Below are 13,470 nucleotides of genomic sequence, written 5' to 3'. Positions count from 1 at the left end.
AAAAGAGGCCTATGTAATGGATGGTCAGTGCATTTTATTTAATCAGCACAGTACAAAAATAAATAAAAATAAGGGAAGGGGAATTAAATTACAGCCAAACTGAGCTTCATGACCTTGTCAGATTATAAACCACACATACTTACAAACACACTACACACACACATACAGGATGAGACAAATATAAATTAATGTTAACAATACCCACGGTTTGGTCAAAGAGGAACTACAGAACAAATTGCACTAAGAACATACACCGCACGCATAATTAGCAGTTTCAAATATACAGCTATGAATAATTCCGAGTGGGAAAAAAATGGCACATTTTCTTTTCATTGCAAGTTTAACAACTTTGGAACAAAACTAGATTCTAATAATGTATGGAAAGAATATATCAACCCTTCAGGTTTACAAGAAAAAGAGGAAAACCAAATCCTGAACTATTATTCCTGTGACTTGTTCTGTCGACGGGTGTAATGCTCACAGCCATCTGTTCTAAGATTATTTTTCTTAAGACACAAAATGCTCCTGGTTCGCATGCACAATATCACTGTAAAAGCAACAATTAAAGAATAAAGGGTTTTGTTTTTTTTTTCCGTAGGTTAGTTTTTTTTTCCTTTTTTTTTTTTTTAATCGTTGTTCTAAAAGTAGTCTTCATAGCAGCATGTCAAATGGGTTCACTGCCTGCACGCTCAAGTACATGGGTTCCTTCACACGATCCTGACCGGCGCAAGGGCAGGGAGGAGAAACGTGGCAGGCTTCACACTGGGGGGGGGGGGTGGGGGGGGGGGGGTGGCGCGGACCACAGACTTATTTCCTTAAGTCCCCGACCACTCCTGAAATTTGCACCTCCTCCAAGAAATAAAAAAATAAATACGGAGAAAGAGAAGGAAACGCACAAAACCGGAATCCTGGGGATGCAACTTAATGCACAGTTTCAGGCCAAGTTCAGCCGCCCAACGAGTGGACTACGGACACGCGCCCCCTCCTCTTGAGCCTCGGCACCCGAACCTCCCTTTTCCAAGCCGCCAGGGCCTGCCGCCCCCGAGGGCCTCCTACCTCAGGTCGCACGTGGCGGCGGGATCTGAACACACAGGCCGTGCGACGGCTCCGCCCGGGCAGCGGCCAGTCTGCGCAAGCAGTGCAGGCAGCCGCAGGTTCCTTCCAGCTCCACGGCAGGTTATCTGGCAGGCCCCGGGAGGGCTCCGTGGGCCTTGAGGCGCAGCCGAGCAAACGCCCTCCCAGCACGGGGCAGGCCCTCCTCCTCTGGTCTGGAAACCGAACGCTCCTCTTAAACCGGGGCCTCAGTTTCACAGCTTTCTCTTGTTAGGCGTCAATTTCAGTAGTGTTTGTGCCGAAACCAGCAGCCACCTGGAACCTAATCCTGTGTCAAAGGACCCTCTGCCTTCCCCCGGCCCCCCCATGCCAGCGCTCCCCGGGGGGGGGGGGGGGGGGGGGCGGGACTGGGACTGGAAGAGAGAAGTCTCCAGAGCGGCTTCACGTTGCTCTTTGTTCCCCAAAGCCGGAGTGCCCGGCCATGGAGGAAGACTGGCTCCCTTCTCCCGCTCCTCTCCCAAGTCCCAAGCCACCAAATCTGGGAGAATCAGAAAGGAAACTGATTAAGCACACATTGCGTGTTCTCACAGCCGCTAGGGTGAGGCGGAAACCCCAAGCAGCAGCTGCAAATGATCAGGCGCAGAATCAGCAGGCTTCGGAAGCAAGCAGGAGCGTTACTCCCGTCTTGGAATTGTCTCCAAGATCCAGTGGTCTCCTCGGGCCTTGCAGGGCAAGGCTTCGTCTTCAGAAGAAACTGAACTGTTTGGAAACAGCTTTAAATGAACAGGGGTGGGGAAGGGGGTGGGGGTTGCAATCACTACCACATCACCCTGATCCCTGACATCACCCCCTCACCCCAGCTCTGTGGACCAAAATGTCACATGCACCGGCAAGAGGCCTTAGCCCTTAGGTGGGCACTGGCTGGTCTCGGGCACGACTCCCCCACCCACCCGGAAGGCAGGGCACCTGCAGCTGCCCTGGCCTCCGCCACAGGGTAAGCTGCATTAGTCAAATGAAAAATTCCCCCAGGAAAGGAACTGTCCCTAGCTCCACCCCACTCCTTTAGCTAGGACCCCAAATCAAAGAACTTCATGAGTCAAACCAGCTCATTGACCAACACCACCAACATGGCTGGGAGCAGGGGACGAGGGGTGGCCAGGGGGCAAGTTCTGTGTCTTCGCTAAAGGAAAGCCCTTCTCCCTAAAAAAGAAAAAAGAGCAAACCAGGGTCGTGTGCGGCCAAACGACAGGACGCAATCTTTGTACCAGGCCGGCTTCTCCATGATTGAAGAGTGGTCCCCAGGTGGCGGGCATCCGGGCTTCACAACCCCACTCGTGGCTCGGTCAGGGCGGCGAGCTCCACAAGCCTCTGGGAGAATGGACGACCCAAAACAGGAGCCAGAAAAGGACCTCCAACCGGAAATGCCAACTGCTCCCTGGGCCAACTGGCCAGAGGCCCCCCCCCACCTCCGGCTCCCATGCCAGACGCAGCGGGCAGCCTCACCTGCCCTGGTCCAGCAAGGGCACAGGTGGCAGAGGCAGGTCAGTCCTTTGAATTCCCCAAAGTTGAGAGGTCGGTGGCCTGGGTGGCTCTGGATACATCTTCTGGGTTTTGCACAAGGTTCGGGAGTTCAAAAGCGCCCAGAGTTCTCAGCAGGGCTGAGGAAAACCCCAAGGAGAGAAGGTGGGAAGGGACAGGCCCTCGGTGGCTTTGCTAGACACATACTGTACACAAAATCTGATTTGCTTAATAATAAATTTTTAAAAATGCATTGAATCCTTGAGCCAGGATGCGGGCTACAGGGCTCACCGATCGAGCCCGAGGAGGAGCCGCTTCTTGTCCTCCTGACCGCTCTCATTCTTCAGGTCGGAGAACACCTGTGTGAAGTAGTGTGGGTCGGCGTTGATCTGCAGCATCTTGGAGCTCATGAGGTTGATGACGGAGAGGCAGCGGTCCCAAAAGGCCTCCTTGCAGCTCTCCACCAGGAAGGGCTTGAGCGGGTAGGAGATCTCGTTGCCCATGTAGGAGTAGGAGAGGTACAGGCAGGTCAGCAGGATGGCCTGGAGCTCGTGGTCTGAGCCCACCTCGGAGGAGATGACGTCCCTGCAGAGCATGTAGAGGAAGACCACGTTGGCCGGCGTGATGAAGCCCTGGTCCTGCCAGCCCTGCAGAAGCAGCGAGCGGTCCACGCTGCGCAGCCAGAGCACAGGGTCCGTGGGGGACAGGTGCTTCAGGCGGTAGCACCGGCGGCAGAGAAACTCGCCCAGGCAACGCAGCAGCTCGCTGGTGGACGCCTGGACGATGACACGTTTGGGCGTCCCTGCGGAGGTGAGAGCAGGATGCGGGGCCTTCTTGACCGAGGAGGAGACCCCGGTCTGGGAGCCCGAGAGCTGGCTGGCAGGGGGTGCGGGCGGCTGGGCCGGTGGGGGCTGGGCGAACGTGGACAGGTTGGCGCACGACAGCGACTTCTTCAGGTTCTCATTGTTGAGGTGCGTGATGTTGTTCTGGTAGCTGCTGTTCGGCTGCACCTTCTTGGAGTTCTTCTTCTTGGCCGACACGGCCACGATCCTCTTCCAAGGCAGCACGGAGATGATGGAGTGCCGCTTCAGGTTCTTGTCCTTGGCGTTCTTGCTGTTCTGCACGGCCGTGTAGTGGCCCACCGTGGCCGCGCCATCCTCAAACAGCGTGGCCTTCCGGTAGCTGGGGGACAGGGACAGCACCGTGCCCATGGTGCCGCTGCGCGCCGGGCGGGGGCCCGCGCCCCTGTGCGCCCAGCCTGCCGGCCGGAGGGAGAAGACAGCTCAGCGAGCCCGCGGCGGCCCCGGGCAGGAGGCGGGGGCGCTCCCGGGGGCGCGTGCTGCCCCTTCGGATCTGCGTGGAAAACAAGATGGTTCTCAGCACCAGGCGGGGCTCGGCGCCGCGCTCCTCCACCCCGGCCCAGGCGGCCCCCGCGGACTTGGCCCCGGCCCCGCGCCCCTGCGCCCCCGCGCCGCAGCCCGGCCGCCTCCACTGCAGCACCCCCCCCCCCCGCCCGCCTGCCGCGGCCGCTGCGGTCCGGACGGCGGCGGGAGGGGCCCGTGCGCCGGCGGGAGGCGCCCGGGGACCCCCGCCTCGACACCGCGCGCGGCCTCGACCCCGACCCCGGCCCCGGCTCCTCGGGGGCAGCGGGCGGCCGCGGGGCGCAGGCTTACCCGGCAGGCGGCGGCTCCTGCGCTCCGCGCCCTCCCTCCGCAATGCGCGCCGCGGCTCGGGCCCGCGGTCCCCCGCGCTCGGCGCGGCTCGGCGGGGCTCGCGCTCGGCGGCGGCGGCGGCGGCGGCTCCGGAGCTTCTGTCCAAGGTTCTGCAGACGCCGCGGCCCCGCCCCCCGCCGGCCGCCTTCGCCGCCGCCGCCGCCGCCGCGCTCCCGTTCCCGCCCCGGCGCGCTCCTCCGCGGCCTCCTTGTTGGGGGCGCGCGCGCGCGCGCGCGGCCCACGCGCCGGGCTGGCCTGCTCTGGCCGGGGAGCCCGGGGCCGCCGCGGTCCTCAGCGACAGCCGGGCGCGGTGCGGACAGGGACGCGGCCGCGATCCCGAGCGCCTCTACTCGCCGCGCCCCTTGGAGAACCCGGACTCGGGCGGTGGCGGCGGGTACTCGCGGCGCCAGCCCCGCCCCGCCCCTGGGGCCGCCCCTCCCGCACCGCTCGCCGCCCGCTCTGCGCCGCCGCGCCAGCAGCAGCCCGGCCGCGTGAGAGTCCCGGGCGCCCCGCGCAGCCGAGCTCGGGGCCGGGCCGGGGGTGGGAGGGGGAGCGCCGGGGGCGGGGCCGAGGGCCGAACCCGCCCGCCGCCCCGCCCAGACACGTGCTGCCTTTGTTCCCGCCGCGGCGCCCGCAGCCGCGGGCCGCGGGGGCGCTCTCGGCCGCGTCCCCGCCCTGGCGACGCGCGGCCCGCCCGGACTGAGGTTGCCGCACGAGAAGCCATCCACAGAGGCTGGCCGGGACTCCGAGATCCCTTTTTCCATTAACATCCTCGCCACCCGGGAAAGATGCTGGGGCGCCGGGGGAGGAGAAGCCTTTGCTGAAGCCACTCGCATCCCGATGGGCTGTCCCATCGACTTTCGTGCCTCCCCCTCCGGGTCCTCTGTTCCCGCACTCCAGGTAAATGCCCCGGGCCTAGAGGTAAATAGAAATCCAGGCCAAAGAGGCGTAGGTAGGCGTTCCGGGTTAGTCCGCAAATACCGCCTGGCTTTCCCACACCAATAGGGCTCTGAGAGCCCCTGGGTCGTCCGCTGCCCCAGAGACGGGCCAGTCCTTCACAGATGTGACCTCGACGTTTCCACTGGCCCTCTTACCAGTTCTAGTAAAGCTGAGGCAACCGTTTTTCCAACCAGCCTCTGATCCTCTGATTTAACTGGTTTTCATGCAAAACATGTATCATTTGAAGATCTGGCACCAGTAAAATTGTAAAATTCTGACTCGACTAAGAACAATTCCTCTCACAGACAAGAATTCAGATCCTTCACAAGAATCATTCATTTGTTTTTCTTTTAGTTTTGTTCTGTAAATTGATTTAGAGTTGACCACAAACCAGAGAAACAGAAGCTCCAACCCGTATCTTAATCCAGATTATCACCTCTGGACCAAAAGATAAGGAAGTGGTAATCCAGATTAGACTACCCAATTCCCTGGCCACTTCACACGAGGCTGTCAACCTGTGCCAGCTCTGCCAGTTCTGCCTACTGCCCTACACAGAACAATGCTGCTATCGAGTCAGAAAGCGCTAGAATTTGTGTATGTACTACCCAGCGATTTCTCTGTCAATAGTGGCAATTGAAAGCTTTAGGGACTTTGGTGACCGTAGAATGGAAAATGCATTGTTCTGTACCCAGAGGGCTACTTCTGAAACCTCCACAGCAGCTGTCATCTTAACTTAGATGAAAGCAGGCCCTTAGCTCGCTGCGCCCCTCCCTCCAAATGTTCCTCGGTGTACAACCTCTGCCTGCTTTGAAAATGGAGTGATCCTCAACCCTCCTTCTCTATAGTAAGGAGCTTGAAGAGGTAATCTCCTCCAGGCCCCCTGGGCCAATTACTCTCTTTTCTCTCTCTAAGGCTAAGCCTTTCTCCCACCAGCCCCAGGTGGAGAGGCCCAGAGGCCCAGCCTTTGTCCATATTGCCTCTCAGGGTCGCCTTCAGATTCTGGTGTTGAGCAAAGGTTAAATGCTTTCCATTTCACAAAACGGGCCTAGATTTCGAAGCCTGTAATCCTCCCCTTAGAACTATCTGGACCCACCCTGTTCCCTGTACCTACAAATTTCAGTTCTAGCTATTCCAGTTCATGGCAGACAGCACCAAGGTCCACTTTACCCCATTTCAGTTTCCCAAACCTAAGAAGCATGCACTTGCCTGGGCCTTTTCCAATCTGACCACACTCTGGTATCTTCTCTTCTTGCCTTTGTTCAGCCAGCCTTCCCTAGCACTTTCAAAAAGAGCTCTTTGCATTACTACCTCAATCTCCTCACGTGTCAAAGGCAAAGCCATGTTTGCAGCACAGCATGAATGAAACGTGCACTGCCAGCCCGCTTGCTACTGTGACTGAGGAAAGAGGCTGACCGGAAGTCCTATCCACCTGGCCATGCCCACTGTTTCAAGGTACCCACCGTCACCACCACCACCCCAAGCCCCCATCACAGCTCCAATTGCAAGGCAAGGAAGAAAGGTCAATATTCTGCCACAAATGGCAGAATCAAGGCCCCAGAACGCAGACCTGGCTGAACGAAGCAGAGCTGTTTTCTTCCCAGTCTTCTTCAGAGAAGAGCTCCAAACCCCATCAATCAGCCTACGTATCCTATAGCCTGCCTCTAGCTTCTAGAAGGGCCAGCCTCCTTGTTATCTATGCCATTAGCCTTATGCTATAGCTGGCATTCCTGTGTATCATCAGAGAATCCCGTCCTCTGCATGGCCCCATTCCCATACTACCCCAAGAAGGAGAGGCCAAGGCCCCAGCCAGCTACCTTCCAGAAAGGGCTCCAGATAAAGCAAGGCTAAGCCCTGGCTTCTGAGGAAGCCATGCTTTGTTCCTTCAGGGATCACAGAGCAGCATCTAGTGGCCCTTCTGGGCAGCACAGATTACATAACTAGCACTCAGCAGTGTTCCAGAGCCAAGCGCCTCAGCCTCTGCTCCCAACACCAGCGCTGTCTCATTAGCACACAAGAAAGCCTTGGCACTGATGCACGCTGGTGCCAGCAAGGGTCCCTAGATGAGGAAGCCTGGCCCAGGCCAGCCCATGGGCCACCGGACCCTCTCAGCTGTGTCCAGACCCAGCCTCCTGGAGGCCAGGGAGGGAAAGCAGTCCCAGAGGTCTAGAGCAGCACAGTCCAAAACAGTGTAACGTGAGCCACAAAAGCAAGCCACATAGATAAAATTGAGTATTTTCTAGTAGCCACATTAAAAAAATAAGAAAAAAAAAGAAACAGGTGGGTTTTAATAATATATTTTATTTAACCCATGATGCTCAAAATATTTCAACATCTATATTAAAAAGTTGAGCTATTTTACATTTTTTGTTTCATACCAAGTCTTCGAAGTCCGGTTTGTGTTTACACTTGCAACGCATCACACTTCGAATTACCCACATCTCAAAGGCTCGACAGCCACATGAGGCTAGTGGCTACACAGTGGACAGCACGGGTCTAGAGGAGGTCATCAGACCCACAAAGGGAGCAGAGGAAAGGGCTGCTGCCGACTGAGCTCCTCGGGGCTGCCCTAGGCTTGGGAAACCCTCCCTCTTCTCCAGCTCTAGGGCTGACTGGATCCCTTTGGAAGATCTCTTAAAGTCCTTTAGTGAAGCAAAATCCTCCCACAAGTGAAACTACAAAGAGACTATACAAAACTAAAACAGAATGAGAGTGGTTTGGACTGAAGTAAACTGGCGGCCAGAGCGCACACCTCTCTCCTGTCAGCCTCAGAGCCCCTCAGACCACCACTCCCGGGGTCTGAGGGGCTGTGTGAAAAATCATACGGCTTTTCCAAAAGATTCCAACTAGAAGCAGAACCACAACTGAATGTCAGGACTCCCCAGGCACTTGCGTGACTTCATATAACCCTCACACCACAATTACCTACCACGGAAGCGGCAGAGGATTACAACCCAAACCGTGTCCTCACTGGACCGTGTTGCCTTGGAAAAACTGGAAGGATACCTGCACACCACTTCCCGCCTCCGACCTCACCGACAACTTTCTTACCCGAAGCCCTCCACTTCACCCTGAGTCCAAAGGTCTCCCATGAAGCAAATGAGATACCAGAGCTTTGGCCAGTCTAGAAGGCTACACAGAGCTGTGTGGACTTGATCAGAAGCCCTCCAGCACTCAAGAAAGGACACTTTTTGAAAAAAAAAATTGTTTTTATTGGAACTCATCTGAACATCAGATATACCTGGTGTTGGTTAGCAAGAACCGTTTGTACATTTGATATTGATGGTGCCAAAACCAAAACAGTGACTGGACATGACGGGGAAAGATGTTGAGAACAAAAAACCTGATTTTGGAGAGGAAAGTAAAAGCCAGTCAGATTCAGTGAGGATGCAAAACCTGGTACAACAAAATCCTTTTACAAAATATAAATTTATTACGAAAACCTGGAAGGATCATCTGAGAAAGGGAAAGAAAAAGGAGGCCAGCGGGAATGAGGCATGAGGGGAGGAGGAGAGGAGAAGACAAAGAGATGAGAGGAAGAAAATAGAGCTGAGCACGACGGAGGTACAGAAGCTTACCTGCCCAAACGGCATGAAAGCCTTGCTATGTGATCTCATCATAAAACAAAGCATGCGGAAATACAATGCTCTACCTCCCATCCGTTCGATTTCTAAGAGGTAAATAAAGAAGCTCCCTGGGAGGGGGACATGAGGTTGCTCGAAAACCCAACAACGAAGATTTTAAAAAAACAAAAACGAAAACAAAAACACCAAAAGCCCCACACCCCACAGTCGCATTTCCAATGTTCACTTGTTAAAAAAAGACTAAATCCATCTGACAGCAGGAGGAGGAGGGGGACAGGGAGAGAAGCTGATGGATTTCAGACAGCCTGACTCCCCTGGAGGAAAGGAGGGAGGGAGAGAGACATGTGACGGTCTCCTGGTTGAGAGGAAAAGAGAAGGGACAGAGAAGAGCAGAGAAGGGCAATTAAAACACTGACGTCTAATCTAGTTTACTGTGTTAAAAAGAGCCACATGCTCAGCAGGCCCCCTGAGGGCCCACACTGCTCCCGCGTGGCCCTGGTGGACACTAGCTCCTGGCCGCGTCCCCACTCCTCCACAGGTCGGCGCGAGCTGTGCGGGTGCGGCTGCGGCGGGACCTCCGGCCGGTGTGCTGGAGCCACTGTCGGGGGGAGGACGGGAGACAGGCCACGTGGCAGGGGAAGAACACCGAAACGCCGCATTTCAAATAAAAAAGAAAATAGCAGTCTATACACAGTTGTTTGTTTTGGTTCAGTACAAACAGAATAAAAAGTCGTTGCTTTGATGGTCAGGCAAACACCCAATTCTGAAGAGGAGGAGAGCTGACGCCCAGCAGGTGGATGAGGAGCCCCAGTGGTTGGCGGAGCGCCTGGCTTTGCGGCCCTCTCCCAGGAGGCAGAGAGCACAGCTTTAGGTAGTGTAAGCCTTTTTCCTTTTATTTAGAATAACCTTTTTTTTTTTCTTTTTCTTTTTTTTTTAAGCAATTTCCCCACTCCCAAGTCGGGCCAGTAAAGATTACATGAAAACTGGCACACCTATTGGCTGGAATACAGATGCACCAAATGAGGATTTAAAAACTTTCCGAGCGAAAAGTAGAACAAAAAGAAAAAAGAATCTCCTAGCATTTTCCCCAAAGGTTTCACTCTCCCGCCACACACACTCTCCAAAGGACCGCTACAGATCCAACTCTGCAAGAGAAGACAGAGCAGTGTCAATCGGGGAAGCTGCGAGGCCACCAGGAGGCTTTCAGTCTCGACAGGCAGAAGACAGCGCTGCCCGGGCCCGGGTCCCGGAGCCAGCACTCACCTATGTCAGTTTCTTGGCTTTGTTGTAGAGGGAATCCACTACTTTACTCATGTTCTGAATTGTTTCCAGAGCAGCTTCATAAGTTTTATCTACTGGGGGTTCATCGAAAATAATCAAGACACCCTCCCCCTGGTCCAAGATCCCTGCAGGAAACACAAGGGCAACCCAGGTAAAAGAACGGATTAGACACAAAAGCACTTGAGAAGCAGCCCACTCCCTAGCTGCCTCCCTTTCTCCAGAAAGGAGGAGAACCAGAAAGCATCTCCATGTTCCATGTGCACATGTCTATTACACATTCTCTTATGGGGATAAGAGGGGCAAGGATCCCAGGGAGCCACCACGTGAAACAAATGGAACATCTCCTTTCAAGATAAACAAGAGCGTGATGCCTCATCCGCATCCCCACCACCAGCAGCCCCCTCGCCTATATGACTTACTCACCATGAAATTTCTTGTCAAGAATCATCTGTGATAATTTCCTTTCCACGTCGGCCTAAAATCAAAGCACATGATGAAAGGGACTGGTATCCACTAGTCGAAGATCACACAGGCATGAAAGTTTTGTATAAAAGGGCAAATGGATCGAAAACAAAACGGCAACAATGCAACTTGAGCTCTGAGCTCATGGTCTCCTTACCACATGAAGAAGCTTGAGGACCTTCCAACCAGGCCCATCCAGTGTAAATGCCAGCACCTCCATGTGCCCCTCTCCCCGTCCCCACCCCCAAGACAAGCTCAGGACTGCTTACCTTGGAGAGTTTGATGAGGCTAGATATGTGTTCAATCTAAAAGAAAAGGCAGAGAGACAGTGACACCGAGAGTCATGCTTCTGCCTCTAACATGGAGGTACAGTGGGGGTGGGATTGCTGTGTCTCCTGAAACCTGGCCCAGCGTCTCTCTGGGACAGACTGTCTGTGGTCATGCTTAGGTCTCTCGTGCTCTGTCCGTCTGCCTGCCTCTCATTGCCAGACAACACACACTCCTACCCCACATGCCCCTACAGGAGTATCTACCACAGGCACGGTGACTACAGAAGCAAGGAGGGGACTGCTCTCAGATTACAAGCAGAGGCCATCTCCCCGGCCTCCACCCCACAGCACCTCCACATGAAAAGCTCAAGCCTCTAGCCCTCCAGACACAGCCCTGGAAGCAAGTTCCTATTGTGGATAGGTGTGGGAAGGGAGGGAGCTAGAGAGAATGCTTAGCCAGAGAAGAACCAGGGTCCCCCGCAGGGTCCTTACCTGAACTCGGGAAAAAGGCTCAATGACCCGGATCAGATTCTGTTCCAGCAAGTTGTCATACAACTTGGCCAAATGTGTACTGATGATTGGGTCATCCCGGAGCTCTGCCCGGTAATCTGTCAGGGCCTGCCAAGAGAGCCGGTCACAGAGATTGGCACACAGAAGCACCTGAAAGGCACACTACTCCTAGCTTCCTAAGTCGTCTGCTGGACTTTGTAAATCCATGGTTGACTGAAGTTATGGAGGATCTGAGATGAAAGACCAGTTATGACAGAAAGTAGAAGAAAAGAAACATCAAGAACTAAAAGACGGAGCCCCTTCTCGGCACCATCTTTCCATAGGAAAGTCTCACGTTGACAGCTCAAACCACGTAAGCCCCAAGAACAGCTCAGCTTGAAAGCCAGATCAACTATACAAGCAGTTCTCAAGATGTATCCACAGAGTGAATAGGGTCTCCGTGAAAAAAAAGGAAAAAAGTTTTTTGAGGTAAGTAACGGGAAATGCATTCCACAACTGGCTCGTGGAGTTTTACAAGAACATCAGCATACAGTTCTGCAGTTAACAAAAACCAAAGCATCTAATTTTGTTTAGCCCTAGGGTTTCCCAGACCCTTTTCCCAAGGAACACCTACTAACAGAAGTGTCCCATCAAACATCCCAAACTTTAAAATAAAATGATCTATTTTGTTTATTCATGAATGTAATTTATCTACCCTGAGAAATGGTCTCAATATCCAGCCTCATGCCAGCTGTGCTATAAGGTGTTAAGCAAGCAAATCATGACAAGTAAGGAAGTGAATGAAACCAGCAAGAAAGCTCTGCAAAGATGATGAATCTTGGGGGACACCCACAGCCAAATGGTCTAGCCTCTGTCCACACTACGTTTTTCTTCCTAGATCTAGGTTTGTTTTTATTAGGTTGGTCAGTATACTCAGACTAAGAGAAGAGAGGCTCAGAAGAGAACAGATAAGTCTCACACTACTGCTCAGGCAAGTTCTCCCTTTTCAAACCTTCACTAACAATGAGTGGAAGGCAGAGGAGACAAAGACGGCCTGAAGAGTGAACTGAGGAAGTGTGTTCCAGTCCACTAGCATACATCAAGACTTCTCCTTTGCCGACAGACGAGAAGCAGAGCTGACATTTCTGGAGCTGAAGGAAACCCTGAGACCGTGGAATGTGGAACAAGTGCCAAGCCTGGCATCGAACCCTGACATGTGAGCTGTGGGGCTTCGGGCCTTCTCGCTGAACCCCAGCTCCCTCAACTATAAAATGCAGGTAAGAGGTTGTTGTGAAAAATTAAGTAGAAAAGGATGACAGAAACAAATGTTTGAAACTGAAAATTACTATATATAAATGAGGTATTACAACTCAACAAGTTTCATTGTACAAAAGTGCTCAACTCTTTCCAGGTTTTGATACTGTACTAAAATTAAGATGTAACCATTGGGGAAACTAGGTGAATGGTACATGGGATCACTGTGTACTATCTTTGAAACTTCTTGTGAAACTATTATTTACAAACAAAAAGGTTTTTTTAAGTATGTAAATGCCCCTCTCCTCCACCCAATTCCCTACCAACCCGATACCATGCTTACCTTTTCAAAATCTGCCAGTGATCTGTTCTTGCTAGCCTGAGCCACACATTTTAATGCTTCTGTCTAAGAGTAAAGAGAAAAGCAGTGAAAGTGATCTATTCTGCACTCAGACCTCATCCACTAAATGCCATAAGCAGTACACTATGTCCAAACAACTTTTGGATGCAAGGAAGAACCTGCCCCACCATTGTTTTTCAGAGGCCTGGGAAGAAAAGCTAGAAAATGACCAGAGAACTATGATCTCTTTACCCCTCCTCCAAGGCTCTTTATGCCCAAGCCCCCAGACTCTTTTTGCCCTTAGACCTGATCATACCTGTGCTTCATCAACTCTCATTCTCCCAGGTTTGGTACAGAGCACGAGCCAAGGTCTATTTTCATTAGGGCTGAGACACCAGAATTCTACATATTACACTCAATGTTAAAATGCCACAGAGGGATGAAGGTACAATCAGTGGCTGAGAGCAACTTCTAACCTGGTTAATAAAAGGCACTTCACCAAGCTATCAAGTCTCCACTCAGCAAGACATCTACAATCTTTCTGGAAGACTGTTCTGACTCCTGCTTGAAAG

The 13,470-nt window shown here is 53.3% G+C and overlaps 3 protein-coding genes across 3 annotated transcripts in view; all 3 read right to left on the bottom strand.

The window, feature by feature from the left end:
• Positions 1-14: 14 nt before the first annotated feature.
• On the bottom strand, positions 15-3,916 carry CDK5R1 (cyclin dependent kinase 5 regulatory subunit 1). The gene has a single exon (XM_086686601.1). It carries the CDS (start codon positions 3,780-3,782, stop codon positions 2,859-2,861), a length of 924 nt encoding a protein of 307 aa, XP_086542727.1. The 5' UTR covers positions 3,783-3,916; the 3' UTR covers positions 15-2,858.
• LOC147574189 (uncharacterized) lies at positions 3,790-8,270 on the bottom strand. Its single transcript, XM_086686600.1, has 2 exons — positions 4,245-8,270; positions 3,790-3,924 (listed from the first exon to the last, which is right to left on the bottom strand). The coding sequence occupies exons 1-2, from the start codon at positions 5,135-5,137 to the stop codon at positions 3,855-3,857; spliced, it is 963 nt and encodes a 320-aa protein (XP_086542726.1). The 5' UTR covers positions 5,138-8,270; the 3' UTR covers positions 3,790-3,854.
• A 359-nt stretch (positions 8,271-8,629) lies between these two features.
• Positions 8,630-13,470, bottom strand: part of PSMD11 (proteasome 26S subunit, non-ATPase 11) — a 29,887-nt gene continuing 25,046 nt past the window's right edge. Inside the window, exons 9-14 of the mRNA XM_025916226.2 lie at positions 12,902-12,964; positions 11,308-11,433; positions 10,816-10,851; positions 10,508-10,559; positions 10,067-10,209; positions 8,630-9,948 (exon numbers count right to left, since the gene is read on the bottom strand). Coding sequence (XP_025772011.1) covers positions 10,067-10,209; positions 10,508-10,559; positions 10,816-10,851; positions 11,308-11,433; positions 12,902-12,964 — 420 coding nt within the window. The 3' untranslated portion in view covers positions 8,630-9,948. The remainder of the gene's footprint in view (positions 9,949-10,066; positions 10,210-10,507; positions 10,560-10,815; positions 10,852-11,307; positions 11,434-12,901; positions 12,965-13,470) is intronic.

Source organism: Puma concolor, chromosome E1 (genome assembly GCF_028749965.1).
Source record: "Puma concolor isolate L17-30 chromosome E1, mPumCon1.1.hap2, whole genome shotgun sequence".
Lineage (NCBI taxonomy): Eukaryota > Metazoa > Chordata > Mammalia > Carnivora > Felidae > Puma > Puma concolor.
This window is presented reverse-complemented; position numbering and strand designations above follow the sequence as displayed.